Consider the following 20,209-nt stretch of genomic DNA (forward strand, 5'->3'; position numbering starts at 1 on the left):
CAGCAGTTCTTGGGGAGGAATTTATTTTCTCCTTCCTGCTGACTCCTGCCAGGACAGGGGGAAAAAAACACTTTAAAAACTGAAGGTGGAGGTTGTGTCAAGCCCAAACCTTGAAAAAAAAATGGTATTTCTCCACAGATGAACTTCCTTGTAAAGTGAAAATACAGGACGGGCACTATTTTTAGATTAATCTTTGTGTGTATTAGAGTAGGCTGAGTAGAGTAAGTAAACAGGTGAAGCTTTACCTAAAAGAATTAATGGCTGAGCTTAGTTTCTAATACAGGCTCTGTGAGTTTGTATTTCTATACAGTGTTACTATATAAAAAATGATGAAAGTTCTGTATGTTCATGATCTAAGACAATGGTAGATTGTGCCTAAAACATTATGAAATTCTTTGTATAGACCAGCTTTTTTCAACCTTCTGACCATGGAGGCATGCCTCAAATATTTTTCAAGCTTCGAGGTACCCCAGAGGTGATGTCAGCTGGCCATGCCTCCCTGTCACAATCCCGGAAGTGCCATGTTACTGGAATGTGTTACTCACTGAATCCCATGGCCATATCACAGGAACTGATGTCACCAGGCCTCCACCTCTCCACCTGTGTCTAAACCCACATGATTCCCATCTACATTTGACTGTCACATATTAATGTACTAAATGTGCAAAAATCAGGGAGAGGGGGAATACCTGAAACAGAACCCACAAAAAAACAATGCAGAAAGTAGGGTCGAGGAAACATTACGAAATACCTTCTAATAATAATCTTTAAACTGACAGCTTCATATGTCCCTAGCATTTATCCTAGGAGTTGTGCATAGGAACCCTTAGATCTTATGACCGTTTAGATTTGGTACCTGGTCTAAAACTTTATAGGCCAACTGCCTGTTATTTTAAAAACTTTAGTGAGTTTACAATATCCTTGGGAGATCTGACAGATAAAGTGGAACTTCTTACTTGAAAGGGGCACAAAATCACATGGTTCTAGAAGTGAGTGTTAAAAGCTTTGATTTTTGGTGCCTGTATCCATGGCTACATCTAAGTAGGGAAGTGCTCTCCTTGGCATCAATAAGCTCACAGGGTCCAATTACATTTCAGCTTAATCTACCTCTCAGAGTTGCTATAAGGATACATTCTGTGTATGCCAGTTTGAGCTCTTTGGGAACAAAAGTGATGCAGAGCTGTAAAAAATAAAGACAATTTTATTGCTGCAGTGTAGTTTCCTTACTATAGCTGCAAAGACTGTTTGGATAGCTTGGAAGCTACAGTATGTGTGCCAAAGTATTGTATAGAAATCAGTGTTCCTCGCAAAGCAGTTGGATCCAATTGACAAAGTTCGCGGAATACAGCTTTGTAAAAAAAAAAATGGATCCTTGAATCCTTAGGAACCTGAATGACAGGACATTTTTTTCTCCAGGTTGTCGTCAACATGGTCTGTGTACTTTTGCTCATTGCCCCTTATTGCTCTAGTCCCTGTACTTCACTCCCACTGTGTTCTGGGAGGTTGTCTTATTGTCCTTAAAACAACTCTTTTACCTTTTAGCAAGTGGTAGCTTCTGATGAATTGTTATCTTGGATCATTTTCCCACTTATTTGAGTATTGGAAGTAATCAGAGAACCACTTAAAGCGACTGTCCAGTTCAGAAGTGAAATGATGGCCTTACCTTCAAGGTTCAATAGGCCTTTCCAGCCATTCCCAATCACTTTATCAGCAGACATCTAAAATTATGCAGTGTGTTCTATTTTCAAAAAGTGCCTCAAAGATACCTGGAAGCCTTGCTGGATAATTCAACATGTGTAGCTGGCTGTGAGTGTGGATGGCATAGCCCTTTGCATATGTTCAAAGGCCTATTTTTTATTACTAGAGCTTCCTGTGCTTTGAAGGCTCAAGCCTTTTGAAATCTGGCAGAAAATAAGCTATGCTTATAGGTTCCTTTTTATGCAAGTTCATATCTTTTGAAAACTTTTCAGTTGCACTGATGCTGGTCCACATGTGTAGCAGGAAGCTGATGGAAATGAGATGGAAGGAGTTCTGGTATGATGGATTATACCATGCCTTTTGAACACTCTCTTCACAAGTTTTCTCCTGCAAACAGAAAACAGCATATTAAAAGCCTGCCGTCCTAGTTCTCTACTTGCAGGGAGCTTTGAACTAGTATTCATAAATGCCATCCTCCTATCAGTTATCTGAAGTGGTTCTGTCTATACTTCCACTTCATTCTAGGTTCACACAGAACAAGTTCAACTTGTTTACCAAATAGTGGAAATGTTTGTTGAACTCTATTTTCTCTTTCCCCCCTGTGAAGCATGGAAGCAGGGTCCAATTTTTTTTTGTGGGAACAGGAACATGAGATTTTGCCGCAGTTTATAAACAGTTCAAGATTCTCTTGTCTTAAATGACTGCGTTTTATTTTTCTTAATTGGTGTGATAGCCCAAGGTGACAATTGCTGGGGAGTCTGCATGAAAATACCTGAATCGGAATTAATGGAAGAAGCCTGCTGTTTCAAATAGGTATGGTAATTCCCAGGAGATAGGGCTTTCAGCAGCTATTAGCTCTGATAGCTAAAAATGAAACCTTTTATCAGAGGCTGGGGATGAACAGTAGGGGATGGCTATTTCCAGCATGTCCTGGTTGCAAGTGTCCAGGCATATAATGAAACCAACAGAGGTGAAATATGGTCTGATCCAGCAAGACAATTCTAATAGTTGGTTGTCAGCTAGAAGTACCTGCTTCTCTTTTCAGCTCTAGGAAGTGGGAGTACATCCATTCCACCTGAAGGCATCTTCCTGAGCACACCTGGCTGGGGGCCTCAGGCTGACATGGATGCCTCTGGAAGGAAAGGGAGTGCACATAATGTGGACAGTCGAGCCCATGTGTAAACTGCAATTTTCTCTTCTCTGATCGTTGTGAAGAAGCGAAAAACAAGATTCTTAGATTAAGCCAATTGGATAAAGTCACACTCTGTGTACATGTTTGCATGTTTACAAGGTTACCTTTCCTTTCTGCAGTTTCTAGTCTATTGTTATACCTGAACAGGTAACAGACCAGTCTTGCAGCCTCAACTTTTTAAAAGGCATGCTAACCATTTTTGAAGGGGCCAAGAAAACTATAATTGCCCCAATTTACTAATCCTTATCCCGTTGAAATAAATTATGGTGGGTGACCTTGGTCAGCATCTGTTATAATTGATTTATCGTCCATTCTGATACTTGTCATTTGTCACAGGAACCAGTAACAACACATATCTCAACCAGATTCACTGAAGTATATTCTATTGTTGTTTCACTGATGGAAGAACGGTGCAGTGTAATTTTACAGAGTTCTTGCTGCAGATCCCCTCATCTTTTTTGTTTTGTCTGTGAGGGTTTTCTTGCTCCCTATAGTAAAACATCACAGAGAGCTTTTGTATGAAAAAGAAGGAAAGGGGAATTCATTTCTGCCAGTACAATGTGCGTAGGATAACTTCTAGTAAGAATTGGCTAGATTAAAAATTTGAAATCTGATGTGATCTGGGATCTAATGTGGTTTAGTTTTCCTCTTATTTTAACTTACTGTAAACTTCTGCAAGGACATCTGAGCCTAAGTATGAGTGATACAACTTTAATACAAAAATAGGAAAATAAATATTTCTCTGGTGTGAAACTAATCCTACTATTGTGAATGTTATTGAGAGGAGATGGAGGGATTCTTTTTGTATGTTTTAAAGAAGAATATATGCTTCAAGTCATGGGAACTTACACAGAGTTTTCTGGGGTTTACTGAAAGGCATGGTTATTGAAATTTTAAAAAGTACAAAAAAGGCCTGAACCGGACATATTTTTCAGCATTTGTTTTTTTCAATTATTGCATTTTCTAATTATTGGTACCACAACACAAAATCTCTATACACTCTTGTGATTTTATTAGAACAAAAATGCTGCAGCTTAACATATATATAGGTAAATATAATCCTGGCTGTGTTCACAAAAAACCAAATGCCAGGTTAAAGGGCCTGGTCTAACTTCTCTTAAGACTACTACTATTTCTTTACAAAACTGCATTTAATTGAATATAGGAGCCAGTATAGAATGGGGATGGTTAAGAAAGAATTCATCCATCACCAGTGAATGTTGTAAAATCTAGTTTACATACAAACAAGCAATGGTAAGAACTTCATGTGCCTTTCTTTTCAGGTCATACAACAAAACGCTGGTGCAAAATGATATCCACTTTGGATAGGATCCAGATGATAGGCTATGAATTTCACAATGAATTCTCTTTATTCTATCATAATAAAACTCCATCACAAGAAAGAAGATTAATTGTGGAACTTATAGCATATTGTCAGCTTCCTTTTCTTCTTAGCTTCTTGCAGCTGATGGGTCTGCTTCTCTTCAGCCTTTGGATTGGATCCAGGCAGTTTATCATGCAACCTTGGCCAATCCTCCTCCTTGCAGCTCCCAGTTCACATGGCTTTTATCTTAGCAGGTTCAGGGGGATTAATTCTTCCCTTTTTCATCAGTGAAGAAACTGCCGTTTGTACTTCAACTAAGAAGTGGGGGGAGAAGCTGCAAAAAAGTCACTTTGAAAATACCGCAATGAAAGTTTCAGGCAACCTGGCATCTGGGATTTATTAAGCCCTGATTTAAAACGAACATAATTCACAGTTCAACAAAAGCACGGTGATTTCCTTGCTTGTTTCAAAGAGTGTTTCCTTAAATATTCTTAATTGGGAAATGTTTTGGAAGTCTCAGAAAAAAAAAGGAGCAGTGTGTTATGGTACTTTTGCTCTCTGCCTATGGCATGCAGTTGTCTGGATAGTGCCATTCAGACTGGAGACTATGTGGAAGATTGCCATGGCTCGATTATGCAAAGGTGGGCAAGTGCCTGCATGCCAGCGGGGCTAATTCCTGTGTTAGGGCCTCTGATGGCCCTTAGAAAGAGAACATGGATTCTTCCGTGTTTCCTGTCTTGCTGCGGTGGCCAGGAGCGGCCAGGTCAGGGCAGGCCTGAGCATAAGGGAAGAGCCGGACCTTTGAGGCCCAGCTCCTCCCCCACACTTACAGTGTCCCTGCAGGTCCCATTCAGCTTTGCGGTGTTGTGGAGCATACCACTATCCCACCATCTTGAGGTGGGACCCCCATGCTGCCCTGCCACTACCGCCACTGTGAGGCACAGCAGAACTTTGTCACCTGGGGATGTACATGTGCACACACAATTCTGGGGCAGACCGTGTGGGCCAGGGGATTTCTTCCCCCATGCATAAACAGGACGTAGCGGGGCATGCTACCCTGCCACTAGGACTCAGCAGCCTAGTGAGGCCACCGTCGTGCATATTTGGTCACAGAGACCTTTTCTTCCATTCCAGTTCTTTCTAGTTCTCCAAAACTATTTGGTAGGATTGAGTTTTTAAGAATGAAAGCTTGGATATAGAATTAAAGCTTGTAGTTAAATATTGAGCATGGAGGCTTAATATTTGCAGGTAATCTGCAGGTTTACAGAAGTGCTAGCAGCAGCACTCTGAAATGTGAGCAGTGTGAAGGAAGAATAAAAGCGTTGAAAGAAGAATAAGGAGAGTTGGATTTTATACCCTGCTTTTCTCTAGCTTAAGGAGTCTCAAAGCAGCTTACAGTCGCCTTCCCTTGTGAGGTAGGTGTGGTTGAGAGAGTTCTAAGGGAACTGTTCTAAGGGCCTGGCCCAAAGCCATCCAGCAGGCTTCATGTGAAGGAGTGGGGAAACAAACCAACGTCTCCAGTGTAGAGTCTGCCAGTCTTAAGCATTCTTAAGCAGTACACCACGCTGGCTCACCTTGGCCCATTATGCACGGCCGCTGAAACAGTGATTTCGGGTCACATGGAAAATGCGGAGGGGGAAGACGCGAAGCACAGCAGTTATGCATGGGACGGGGTGTGACGGCGGCAAAACCTAGAGTAACCGATTATGGACGCGGCGATCCCGGCGCCGCTTCTGGTTGCGCCCCGGTCACCCGGAAGCTGCGCTTTCTTCCGCGTTTCACTAACGCGGCTTTTTCAGCGGCATGCACCGAAGCTGCAGCCGGTTGCAGCCGGCTCCGTGCGTTATCCGTGATTTTAGTCACCGCCATTCCACCCCGAATGTGCGTTATTCCCCCCGTGCATAATGGGTCCTTGAGAGGCTCCTTTAGAGGCTGTTTGAAGAGGATCCGGTGCTGTTCATTTTCTTGTTGCTCACTCCCCACACACACCCCCATTTGTCACAACTGCAAACAACCCTGTGCCACCCCTTTGTGTCTCTGATCTTTTGTGCTGTCTTCCAACGCAGCCATTTTATCCCTTGTTTCAGGGTAGCAAGGGCTGCTGTACTTGACATTACAAAGATTCCTCCCAGCTGTTTTCCTCTGCCTTGTTTCATCCTTGCCTTCAAAGACCGCATTGCTTTATGCTGTATGCACCTGCTTGCTCAATGAGATTGATTTCCCTCCTATGAGCTGCAATCCAGGATGCTAAAGCAAGTTGTATATTGCCAATAAAATATGTATGTCCCACCACTCTTAAATTGCATACTGTGTTTTTGTGTATAACTTATTTTCTGTAAAATATCACAGAACCTGAAATTCATTTTGACTTCCAATAAAAATTAAATAAGTGTGCTGTGCTTTTTCCTTCTTGTCCATCATCAGTTTCACATAATTCACAAGCCTAATTCTTTGGGTCATAAAAACAGCTCAGGCTGAGCCAAATTCTTGTTTTGAACAGCTTGCTTTTCAGCAGCTTATTTTTTAAAAAATAATGTTGGTTTTGTTAGCCATCAAGCAGGACTATGAAGATGCGGTACAGAAATATATTCTAAATATATTTTATCGGTCGTGGTCATCTTCTCCCTGATTTTTTTTTCTTTCCCCAGCAAGTTGGGTGGGTTGGTTGCCGCTAGTTTTTGTTCAATTGTTAGTTTTAGTGGAAATAGGGATTTTAGGGGTTTATACTGTTTTATTTTGTAACCTGCCATGAGCCGGCTTTGCCGATAACAACAACAACAACAACAACAATAATAATAATTGGCTATTTCCTCTCATGATCAGTAAAGTCTCTAGTCCATAAAAAAGCTTTAAGTAAATTAGCTAGCTGCTTCACAAGCCAGAAAGTCAAGGATCCCCTGTGTTGAACCTGTTGGCCCTAGAACATTGAGAACTGATAGTGGATGCTACAAGAAGGCAGCTGTCATGAGTGTGTGTGTGTGTGTGGGGGGGGACCATTCACAGAACAGCTTTTGTGGTGGTTTGGTCTGGTCTCAAAACACTAGGCGGTTTGACCAAATGTTAGCAGAGTCTGAGCCAGGAGTTGGTGTTCTTCTGTAACAGAAGCATCTGTTTCCAACTTAGTGCTATCTCAGACACAATAGTGTATTCTGTGGACTTCTGAAGCACTTTCTATAATGAAATTGAGAAAACAGACATAATGTCCATGAGCACCATTCTGGGGAGACGCTGCAGTAGGTGGACCGCCTACTGCAGACCATGCAGGATTAGATTATACCATGTACCATCTGAACCAGGTAGATGTTTTCATGTGACCTTTGCATAAACCCATTGTATATTATGCTACAACAGATACAGTTCCAATAGATTAACAATTTAGTTATTCTCAGATCAGTTTATTCTTTCAAATTACTCCCTTTGGTATAATAATAAAAAGTGACATTACAAAATTAGATTATCATACAGTGGAACTATTCTTATATATTCATAATTGCACACTTTGGCTTTAGTCTAGCAACCATTACTGGTGATTACATTCGGCTGAAAGGAATAAGATTTGTTAGTTGTAATTAATTTCTTTCACCGGTTTCTGTGGGACTTGGTCATGACTACTGTTTGCTGCATAGGAATAAAATAAATTATGACTAATTGATCTTTGCATTCTGTTTAACTGAGACTATAATGAAAGGATTTATTTATGTGGGTGGGGCTGGGTAGATGAGTTCTTTGGTGAGTGCATGATTGTCTCCATATATCCAGTTGTTGCTTTTTATCTGTACCCATGCTCCAGGAATATAAAACATTCTTAGTTATCTGTTTGGTTGTTTTATCCTGCTAGTTCTTTAAGAACATCATAATATCATCATGAAGAGCTCAAGGAAGTTTAAAATTATACTGCCCCTATACTATAAGCTAAAGGCCGTATTGGAACAAATAAAAGTCTACTATTAGAATATGTATGGTTATTTTAGAACAATCTTGTGAGGAAGGCTGACCCACTTGGTTATCTTAGTACAAGTCTGAACTTGGTTCTTGCACTTTCAAACCATCTTCCAGCTTTTATACTTCAGGGCTGGTTTATATTTATACATTTAGCTGGGTGGTTGCACACGGCAGAGTTACAATGTGTCCCACAAGCAGGATGGATGGACTAATACTTGGGTAGCTGTTGCAAACCCTATTGCCACATAAAGCATTAGCTGACTCCTGGTGATCCTTATTATTGATGAGTAATGGTGAGCCCTGTTGTTCTGATTGCCTGTCAGGCTTTGTCTCCAGAGTTGGGAGTGGTACAATAGATCTTAACCTAACTTCCTTTTCCCTTCTTTTTCACATAGTTTATCCTCAGCAAAATGGGAATGTTGCCATAGTGACTGGAGGTGCTAAAGGAATTGGTTACCATACTGTGAAGAATCTGGTGAGGCTCGGCATGCATGTTATAATAGGTACTGATGTTCTGTCATTGATGCACATTTATGTGACTTTAATTCTGTTTTAATTTCAGTATTAGTTAAATGTTTGCCAGCCTTCCTCAGAGTCATGTTTTAATCTCACAACCTTCCTCTCAAGTAGGTTAGACTGAGAGGTAGATTTCCTCCAGGCTACTCAGTAGAAATAAAATTAAAATCTAGCACCGTCAACAACACATTGAAGTCCTGATCAACAAACAGGAGGCAGAAAGCTGCAGTGCGAAGAACAAAATACCGTTTGCATATGCACCTGTGCAAATGCTGTATACACAGCTAGCTTTATGAAAAAGATAGGTACAGACAGAAGAGAATCTCTTACCAAAACTTGATTTTCCTGATGTAAAGCCCTTGCAGTAGTAGTAGTAGTAGAAGGAGGAGGAGGAGGAGGAGTTGGTTCTTACATGCTGCTTTCCCCTACCTGAAGGAGGCTCAAAGCGGCTTACAGTCACCTTCCATTTCCTCTCCCCACAACAGACCCCCTGTGAGGTGGGTGAGGCTGAGGGAGCCCTGATATTCCTGCTTGGTCAGAACAGTTTTATCAGTGCCAAATGCTCTGCCATGTGGGAGCAGGAAGAGGCAGGGAAACTTCTCCAGCACAATCTCCAGCCTGCAGCCCGCGCAAAGCCTCCGGTGTGGAAATGGTCCTAGAGGGACATTTCTGTGAACTAGCATTGGGCTGTGGCTGTAGTGGCCCTTGACCAAATACTTGAGCAGGTCTGTTGATGAATATGCAATGTGCATTTGACAGAGGTTCGTTGTTGCTCTGCCTGTAGCATGGGAAGGCATTGTAAACTGACTCCAACAGTGCAGTTCTGAATTTTAGCAATATTATTTCTTTGAAACTGTATCCATATCGCAGCCTTTCTGTTATGTATGCCCAAATGGAATGGATATATCAGATGTGCAACAGAGTGCTGGAGGCTTTGATAAAGAATGGCAGAGGAGCCTGAAATATGAAAAACCTTGCAGGGATTGCTACAAAATGTCCCTTTTCCTCCAACAGAACTATATGCAGCATGCTGGACTTGAATTCCCTGCTGCAGAAAATTACTTAGGCTAAGAAAGTGAGGAGACTTGATCTCATGTCCGTAGCTTCTTTTTAAGAAGAGCTCATAGATATGGCAGTTCCACTGGAGGGTTTGTTTGTTGACACTGCATCTATTCCTAGAGATTAGGATCAAACTGGATATTTGCACTGTGAAATTCTGGATGAACTCTAAAGAAAAAAGCACATATTGCATGGGATTTTATGTTTTTTTGGGTTTTAATGGTAACAGCAAAGAAGCATCCACTAATCTATGAGATATAATTGAAGTGCTGATCTAATATATTCATTTACAGACTAATATACATTTCATTAAGGCAATAGCAATTCCATATTCATAATTAAATGCTGGGAATGTGTACTCATGAGTGAAGGCCAATCAGTTTAAATTGCACTCTGCCTATGAGGACCAATCAGGTCAGATTGCATGCAGACAGCGAGGAAAAGCCTCTACCCCGGGAATGTTTACTCATGAGTAAGCCATGGCCCTCAGCCAGGATAGTTTAGCCCCAATCAGGAGGGCCCTCAGCCCTGGTAGTTTTGGCCCAATCAAGAGGGAGCGCTTAGCCAGGAAAAAGCTAACAAGTTGTCAGCTCTCTGACTTCCTGCCAGTTTCATTAGTTTGCTGGGAAGAAGAGGAGCTGGCCTCAGAGCATGCCCTGCTGATAGTAAGCTTCCCTGGTCTCCTGGCCTATTTCAGTTTGGGGGGGGGCACTACTGCTTGGCACAGGCTCTGCATCCCTTCTGGAAGACCCAGAAACAGCCTCCTGCCACCCCTCTGGGACACAGAGAGTCTCCCCTGGGAATGCTTACTCATGAGTAAGTCATGTGAGGTTTGAAGTTTGTAATCCAAAAGGGAGGAATGCTTTGGGGGTGGCAGGGAAAATAATGCTGATGTGGGTGGGACTGGGAAGATACAGACTTTCCCTTTCCATATGGATACCACCTTAGTATTGCTGTAGTCTTCTCAAGACCATCACAACAAAGCAAACTTGAAACCAATGGCATGGAAGATGGGGAAGCAGAAGCACCATGGGGACATGTGAAGGGAGGGAGACAATGTTTCCCAGTAGAAGTATTGTTTTTATGTCCTGCTTTTCACTGCCCAAAGGAATCTCAGAGTGGCTTATAATAGTCTTCACTTCTCCCCACAACAGACACCCTGTGAGGTAGGTGAGGCTGAGAGAACTCTGTGAGAACAGTTTCTGTGACTAGCCCAAGGTCACCCAGCAGGTGGAGGAGCAGGGAATCAAATCTAGCTTAATACATTAGAAGCCTCTGCTCTTAACCACTACATCAAGCTGTACAAATTGCCATTGCTGAAAGAGATGTAGCTAGAACACAGGCAGAATGACATCCCTGCCGATGTTTAGAGGGGATGTATTCCCTTCTCGGGCATCTGTTTCACAGAAAGGTTCATGAGCATGATTTGAAGCCAAACAAAGCCAATTCTTTACACAACCAGGCCTAGTCTTAGATCACGTAGGCCAACTCACAAACACTTGGCTATATCTGTCCATTCTGTCCATGAGGCAGTCTCATCATGTAGCATCAGCAGGAGTTGCACAAATTAACCAATGCAATGGGGACGGAGGTGGATCTTTCTTTTGTGCTAATGGCCAATGGGTTTGGCACCTAAAATTTTGGGGTTCAAATTTCTATCACACAATTGTATCAAGGTAGGTAGCAATGTAGTGATCAAGATATTGTCTTTGTGCAAAATATTATTTCAATACATTGATGTTGGGTCAAGGAATTGTACATGAGATGGCCTTACTTCATACATCTTTCTCTGTTACGTGAACTGATTTGCTCTTTGTTGTTAAGGGAGCCCTGTCCTTTTTCATCTTTTAATATCAGCAATTCTGCTTCATTTTGTTCAATAATTAATCTAATGTTTTGACTGTGGATATTTGCAGTTCTGCTTCATTCACCTCAATAATTAATCTAATATTTTGACTGTGGATATTTGCAAGAAATTAGTGTCAAACTGTGTGTTGATATTCTGAAATACTTCAATTAATATTATTGTTTTTCTCTAACTTGACTCGTAGCTGGGAACAGTGAAAGCGAAGGCCAAGAAACTGTGATGAAAATAAAAGAAGAAACTTTGAATGCAAAAGGTATTTATTTCTGTGTTAAAAAAATCAGATTTGTATTTTTCTTGAATTAAATGTTTAAATTTTCCTGTCTAGTATGTGCAGCTTTTTACATACTAACGCATTGTGCAAATGATGGCTACACTTAATATTGAGGTGCTGAATATGTTAGGAATCTGTGGTGAGTTGGGGAAATTATCAGGGAGACAGACTACGCACATGTGCTAATTAATGTCTATCCCATTTACAGATATGTTAGGTGGACTCTCACCGTTTCCACACTGGGAACTTTGCTGCCCCAGTTCCCTTCTGGGAGCACAAATCTGGGGTGGACGAAGTACACTGGGCCAAATTCTCCTCCATGTTGGAGCATGAAGAGGTAGGGCAAACTGCCCCAGCTCAAACTCCAGCCTGCAGCCCAGTGCGGAAATGGTCTCACTAAACTATCCTTGATGCATAATGTCAGATTTTAAAGTAATGAAATGTTCTATATAAACTTCTGGGTTGTGATAAAGTATATCTAGCATATATGACCAAGACATGGTTGAATGATGATTATGTGTGATTGGTCTCTTGGTTTGGGTCCTTCATAAACTGTGGTTAAACTTCTGAACTGAGCAGCGTTTTACATACTGATAAGGACATTAAATATGCAAAATGCACTATGATCCGACTATTATTTACTGATGGATTAGGTGGTTGCTACTCCCCTCCTTGCAGGAATAGCTGACAGGTTAAATGGTCCAGCCTCAGAAACTGATTGGTCCATATGGCTTCTGAAATGTTCTGAGGGATTTTGCGAATCTGAGCAACAATTCTACTGGGGTGTTCATAGAAGAAGAGTTGGTTCTTATATGCCGCTTTTCTCTACCCGAAGGAGGCTCAAAGCAGCTTACAGTCGCCTTTCCTTTCCTCTCCCCACAACAGACACCCCATGAGGTGGGTGAGGCAGAGAGAGCCCTCATATCACTGCTCAGTCAGAACAGTTTTATCAGCACTGTGGCGAGCCCAAGGTCACCCAGCTGGCTGCATGTGGGGGAGTGCAGAATCGAACCCGACATGCCAGATTAGAAGTCCGCACGCCTAACCACTACACCAAACTGGCTCTCCTCATAGGAACCTGGAATGCTGGGCGTCTTGGGACAACACATATGAGTTGTCCACAGCGACAGTTTCCGCATGAGGAATCTGCCCCTGGACAGTCTCTGGTTGCTGGTAGGTTTTAGAGCTGCCTATGCATGATGTCGCCTTCATCCCCAAGCTGTCCAGTGGCTGGCTTGCGTTTTGCCCAGACTTGCCGTGGGATGAGGGAAATCGCAAAAAGTGGATTTGCCACTTTTTATGTTGCATCCCATTGGTGAGCAACCACTGGTGAGCAACCAGTGGAGGAGGAAAGGCACGATAGTCTCCGTAGCATTGTCCCACCCTTGCACCCACTGTTCCCTGTCCATTTACTGCTCTGAGTAATTTTTTAAAAAAATGGCACAATTCACTTTGCAGCGTGACCACAAAGCTACATTGTCAAAGGTAAAATAAAATCTTCTGCAAAGTATCCACAGTCTTTTTGGGATCAGGCAGGCAACACACAGCCCCGTTTCTGTTTCCTGGAGGTGGGGAATGAGGTGGGTGATCAAGCAGCCTTCTCCTGATCATCCAGGCTTGTGTGCGCTTTGTTTTTAAGCCAACCGTTTACACAAAAATGACACTTTGGTCTCCAGTTACCATGTACAGCGTCTACAAATCCACCCAGACAGAAATAAAGCCCCCAAACCTCACGAATCCCAAAGAGGGGGGGGTACTGTATTGTTTTGGCATTTCTCCATAGCAATGTGGAAGCGTTTATTTTTAAAATTCAAAATACTTCTATGTTGTGGCATTACTGAATAGCAATACAGAACTGCCTTTAAAAAAACTAATTAATTTTGGGGCTTGGGGGGGGGGGAGAAAGTTTCAGTCCATGAGAGAACTGCTGTTCTGTGATTGGTAACTTGCTGTAATTGACAAGCCAAGGAGCAAAGGGAGAAGTTTATTTTGCTTCCCCTTGCAGCTTTGTCGGGAGGCAAAAAGCTGAGGTGGGGCAGAGGGAAAACGCAGGAGGGGTGTGAACGCTAAGTTTATCATCCTGTGTTTGCAAACAAGAGGCCACGAGCATTTTACCCCTCTGTGCAGTAACAATCAATATCTTTTTCTGTCTTTGAAAGTCAGTTTCATAGTTTAATGTGGAGCAGTAGGAATTTAAAAGTCTATAAGATACCTGGAACATTGTTGTCATAAAACTTGGGCTGATATAGCATGTCTGAGAGAACATAAATACTAATGTGAACATTAGCCTATGTGGTAGTAAATTAGAAGGTCAAAGGTGTTCTCCTTCCTCCTGTCATTGTTTCATATTGAGTACAACAATTTAATTCGGTGCTTGATGACTCTGAATGAGGAGTTCCAGAATGGTTATTACCTGTGACAATTGTGAATGATTCTATGTCGATAAACTGTTTAAGGTCTTCTCCAACATGCAGCTGTATAGTTAAACTTGATATATAGCATACAAATAAATGGAAATTTTTATATCATATAGTTTTTCTCCAAGTGGCAGTCTATTGCAAAAAGTTGCCAGTAGTACATTTTTGATCATGCATAAGTGTGGTGTTGAGTTAGGTCCATCGTTAGGTCTTTGTGTTTTTTGCTTTATTAGGTCACTTTTTCGTACTGGATCTTCTTCTATTCCTATTGCCTTCAGCTTTTCCTAGCATCATTGTTTTTTTTCCAGTGAGTCTGTCTCCTCATGATTTGCCCAAAGTACAATAGTGTCAATTTAGTCATTTTAGTTTCTAAGGAGAATTCAGACTTGATTTGATCTAGAACTCACTTGTTTGTCTTTTTGGTGGTCCATGTGATATGTAAAACTCCTCTCCAATAGCATATTTCAAATGAATCGATTTTCTTCCTGCCAGCTTTCTTCATGGTTCAACTTTTGTCCTAGTTCCAGGTCTTAATGCCCCTCTGATTTCTTGGTGTCAGTCACCCTTTTGTTGTTGATTGCACCATGGAACAGAAAATATTTTTTAAAATTCAATTACTTCACTGTCATTTTGGAATTTAATTTACTTCACTGTCAGTTTGAGTCCAGTGGCACTTTTAATATCAACAAAGTTTTGTTCAAGGACCATCTAAAATCCCACCCCCACCCTCCATGGAACATTCAGGATGGATTGGACTAGGGAAAGGAAGAATGCTGACTTCTGTCTTGAGATAGTTTTTAAATAATTTAAAATTATTTTGTTGTTCATTGTTCTATTGGTTTTTAAACTGTTGTATACTGCCCAGAGACAGCTGTGCCGAGAAGGGCGGTTCTATAAATGCAATAAATCAAATCAAATACACCGTGGTGTGTGTGCACACTTCTTCAGATTTTTTTCCCCCATGGGAACATTAGTATTGTATATACTCGCATATAAACCAACCCACATATAAGCCGAGGTACCTAATTTTACCACGAAATCTGGGCAAACTTATTGACTCTCATATAAGCCGAGGGTGGGAAATGCAGCAGTTACTGGTAAATTTACATTAATTGAGGCACCAGTAGGTTAAATGTTTTGAATACTTATTTCAAAGAAAAAACAGTAAACTGCTCTATAAGTGCAAAAGAGGGCCAGCAAACCAGAGCAGAACAACAGTATCCAAAGTTGTTAGCCTATTACAACAAGTACAACAGCTACCAAACCGGGAGAATGGACTACTCTAACTACAATTGCACTGCCCCCCCCCAGAACAAAACACTGAAATAAATAACTATAAAACTCAACACTGAAATAAAGAACTGTAAAAATCAACTTTTAAAAGAAACACAACCCCATGAAGAAAAGGCAAACAATGCAGCCTCTCAGAAAAAAAGAAGAAATAAACATTAGGAGAAACAGTAGATCCCAAAGCACCCCCAAAACCCACCCCACCCCACCCACATAAACCAAAAGAATGGTTTGGAAGAAGTGAAGGCAAAAGGAAAAAAAAAAGACCAGAGTCCCTCTGCTGTCCTACACGCAGCCAGAGCAAGCAAGCTTAAGCTTGCAGGAGGCTTGCAGAAGCAATGTAGCGAGTGGCTGGCTGGGAGCAGGCTGTTATTTCAATTACTGTATATACCCACGTATAAGCCAAGGAGCACCTTTTCAGTGTGAATACTGTGCTGAAAAACTCGGCTTATACACGAGTATATACAGTAAGTATGGAAAAAGGGGGAAAGGAACAGAAATCTAAAGCTGGTTATCTTCAGTTATGGTATAGCAAAAGAGACAATTTTGGCAAGAGGGAAACTTTAAGGAGCATCATGAATTGGGCCAAATGAATGCAGGCTGAGTATGCAGACTGAGTTGAAATATGCCAAAAACAGAACCCTAAGGGCCCTCACCAGAAACAGAGAATTGAAGAGAGAAATGTTCTCAGAACTTAATTAAAAAAAAAGAAATTAAAATCAAGAAAGGACAGTGCCATCACATTTTAAAGAATGAAGAGAACTAAACTGGAATATGTACAGAAGGAGGAACACGAAGATCTGATGTCAGAAGGAGAAATGTTGCCACCAGAGAAGTAAATAATGGTTTTTGCACATTGTTTTATTTATAACTATTGGGATTACTGGGATAAACCTATGAAGGATCAGATGCAGCAGGAGGACAAAGAACTGAAAGTAGCAAGCATTGGAGACAAGGGATGTAATGCAAATACTTGAGAAAAGATTGCACAGCAGAAAATAAATTGGTTAAACAGAAAGGAAGCATTCATTAATAATAAATGAAATCAGGCAAAGAGTGGGATATGTGCCAAGATATTCAGCAGCTCTGGCTCAAGAATTAAATTAGCATACAAGGAGAGATGATCAAGTTGAGGAGGAGTGAGTCAAACTAAATGAACAGTAATAGGAAAAAATGAGCCTAAAATAAGAAAAAGGTTGAATAAAAGAAATCCACAGCAGAGTGCAGAGAGTTTGAGAGAAGGTATAAAAGAAAAAGCCAAGAATTGATCAGTATCTTAGGAATGAAGCTCTCAAGAATGGTTGGAATCCCAGGAAGCAGTAAAGTGAAATACTAGAGAACAGGGTGTCATGTTTGCATTGTCTGATGTTGCCAGAGGGTGCTCTGGTGCCCTTATTGAATTCTGACCCTGGGCCTAGCGCACCACTACCCAGGCCATTGGAATCAGGTGCAGAAGAGCTGGTCAAGGATTGGGACCAGCCATACTCATAGGCGAATGACTATCTGGTTCCAAGCAAGAGCCAACCCAGCTCACGGTGCCAGTCACATGCAACCCATTCTACCATTTATATCCGGTCTGGATGGCTCGCCACAGCGCTGGATGCAACAGAGGCAAGCCAGTTTGACAGCTTGCTGGTAAAGGTCAAGACTGCCAGCTCATTGTCAAAGTAGATGGCATGCAGCTGAAGGCCTTTCCTCTGAAGAGGCTGGAGCTAAGCTTCATGTACTTTGGAGAGCTTTCAGGAGGCTACATAAGGGAGAGTTTTAGTCATGCATTCCCATGGGTGTAACCCATGCATTCCCTGTCTGTCTGGATGTCCAGTTCCTGTACTCCACAGCAAAGCTCTGTCAGCTTCACTATTCTCCATTCCTGACTTTGGCTTGGCTTTGGGCCTCTCTCTAGTTTTCTCCTCAACTTTGGACTATGCCCCGGTACTCAGCATGGTAACCTCCACCTTGTCCTTGCTTCTGCTGTATTTTAACTTGTGAATTGACCCTCTTGGACTGGACTCTTTGGCTTGACTTTTAGACTTCGCTTTACTCAACAACTCAATCTCAGCTTCCCAGCTGAGGGAGTACTCGCTAAGACCCTGTGTGAAGCTTAGCGGGGCAACACGCATGGTAAGGGAAAGGATCATAACAACAAAAAAAAAAGCATTGCAAAACTATGATCCTAGTCTCTAAAAGATGACCAGCACAATAAGAAGGAATATTGGGAAGAGATTTGGGCAAATTGATTGAGACTGAGAAAAGAAATGCTGAATGGAAGACTAAATATATGATTCAATATAGATATTTAAAATCAACAAGTAAAATAGAAGGCAATGAAGAGGAACATAAACCAGAACTCCATCAGAAAAGGCCAACGAGAACCAGAAGATTCTATTTGAAAGAATAAATCATCCATAAATAAAATTAAAAACAGCAACGAAAGCAATGTAATGAATCATGAACAGCATATATTAGAAAGAATGGGATGACAAAAAGATGCAATTTGAAATTAGCAGGTGAATAAACCCAATCCCATCACCATGTCCTACAGGAGGGGAAAGTAAGGAAAGTTTTTGAAATGATACTGACGTTTCATCTGGAGACATCCAAATAAATGTCTGAGGAAAAGGATTCATGCAGATTTGTTAGCTGTTGAATGGCAGTGTGGCCGATCAAGTGAGGGAAAGAATTGACAAGAAACATGAACTAAATTAAGGTGATGAAAAAGATGTTTAGAATGGCTGACATTGAGAAGAAAGTTATCATTACAAGAAGCAAAACAGAGATAAAAAAATTGTAATACAAAAAGTAGCAAAGCTTAAAATCTTGGCAAGGGAACAAGAAACTGCAGAGCAAACAGAACCAATCTTAATCCCAGGAATTAAGCAGGAATAGAATGAAATCCTGCAGACTGGCTGGCAAGCAGCAACTAGCAAAGCACTTTCTCTTTTCTCATGCTGGCTAAATGTTAATGGCTTTCACCTACATTCAGTGTAGCTGCTTATTTCAGGTGGAGCAGGTAAAAGAATCATAGAGTTGGAAGGGGTCATGCATCTAGTCCAACCCCCTGCTCAATGCAGGATCAGCCTAAAGCATCCAGGATAAGTATCTGTCCAGCTGCTGCTTGGAGACTGCCAGTGAGGGGGAGCTCATCACCTCCCTAGGCAATTTATTCCACTGGTGGTCTGCAGTGGCTGAATTGTTTAAAGCCTGGTGCAAGCAAAAATACAACTGATCGAAAAATCTGATAGGCCTTTCACGAAGAAGGTCATTTCCTGCAAAATGAATAGGGCTGCCAGCCTCCCGGTGGTGGCTGGAGATCTCTTGCTATTACCTTTACTATCCAGAGAAATGGCCACTTTGGAAGGTGAACTCTATGACACTATACCCCATTGAAGTCCTTCCCCTCCAAATCGTACCTTCCTGGAACTGGCAACCACCCAAATGATTTAAATGTTTTAAAAATTAATACTAGCTACAGCGGTATCCATCAACATCCATTAGTTCACATATTGGGAGTGGGGTGATGTTTGTGATGGAACTAGCAAAGGATGACCTCCCCAACATGTATACCTATGTAGGTTAGTCTTCAAAATTACTTTGGAAGGTGTACGTGTTGTTTAGTTTATTTACTTCATTTATTTCCTCGCCTTTCTCCCAAGTGGGGAACCAAAGTGGTTTATGCCATTCTCCTCTGTTCCACTTTATTCTCACAACTACTCTGTGAGGTACATCAGGCTGAGTATATGTGAGATCGGGAGTTCAACTAGCATGCTTTCATGGCAGAGCGGGTATTCGAACATGACTCTCATTCACACCCAGAGGTCGATTCTGCACCAGCGGCACCACTCCGGGCTGCCACCGGTGCGTTGCTGTGCTGTATGCTCCGCAGGGTACTGTGTCCCTACAGGGGACACACGTCAGTGCTGGATCTGCTCTGATACTGAAATGTGTCCCCCTGGGAAACACAGTGGCAACAGAAAGGTTCTGCTGCACAGGGGTTATCTTGTGAGAAGGTGGGATTGCGTTCCCATTGGAATCTTCCCTACTTGTAGCATCTGCTTCCAGTCTTTCCATTTCATTATTACCATTGTTGCAATTGCAGCCTAGAACACTAATTACATGCGCTCTCTCTCTCTCTTTCACTCTCATGTGCAGAGCTTTGAGGCAGACTGAGTTTCCACAGCTGTTTTAGTTCCAGGCTCTGTTTCTTTGATTAGGTACAGCAGCAGGTATGTTGGTAGAAGCAATGAAGTCTACTTCATGAAGGAAATGTGTGCAAAGGCCGCAGGAGGGGTAATTAGGTAAATAATAAAATGTGTAGCTTATATCTTGTATATTTGTACAGGCTGTTACTTTCTCCTGAAATAAGTGACACTCTGTTCCCTCCTGCTTTTCTGTATGAGCCTGCGATTGTAAATTAGAACAGCAGCAGGACCAGCACAGGTGATACATTTTCTTTTGATTGTGTAACGACACAGTATGTATTCATAATTAGATTTTAGCTTGGGGATTGGAAATGCAAGATTGCTTAGATTAAACCAAGAGTGTTTCTGTTTGTTGTTTTTCTGTTCCTACTTTCTTTCCAGGAACTTTCTTTTAAGGAATGTACATAGTTACTTCCTCTTTTCTTCCCCAGTGG

The 20,209-nt window shown here is 41.6% G+C and overlaps 1 protein-coding gene across 3 annotated transcripts in view; it reads left to right on the forward strand.

Moving 5' to 3' along the window:
- DHRSX (dehydrogenase/reductase X-linked) overlaps window positions 1-20,209 on the forward strand; it is a 176,890-nt gene that overhangs the window by 73,265 nt on the left and 83,416 nt on the right. For 2 of the 3 annotated variants that reach the window (XM_077343330.1, XM_077343329.1), the window contains exons 2-3: window positions 8,552-8,659; window positions 11,783-11,851. In XM_077343330.1, coding sequence (XP_077199445.1) covers window positions 8,644-8,659; window positions 11,783-11,851 — 85 coding nt within the window. In that variant the 5' untranslated portion in view covers window positions 8,552-8,643. The remainder of the gene's footprint in view (window positions 1-8,551; window positions 8,660-11,782; window positions 11,852-20,209) is intronic. The other variant, XM_077343331.1, reaches the window with a different exon arrangement.

Source organism: Paroedura picta, chromosome 6, assembly GCF_049243985.1.
Source record: "Paroedura picta isolate Pp20150507F chromosome 6, Ppicta_v3.0, whole genome shotgun sequence".
Taxonomy (NCBI): Eukaryota; Metazoa; Chordata; class Lepidosauria; order Squamata; family Gekkonidae; genus Paroedura; species Paroedura picta.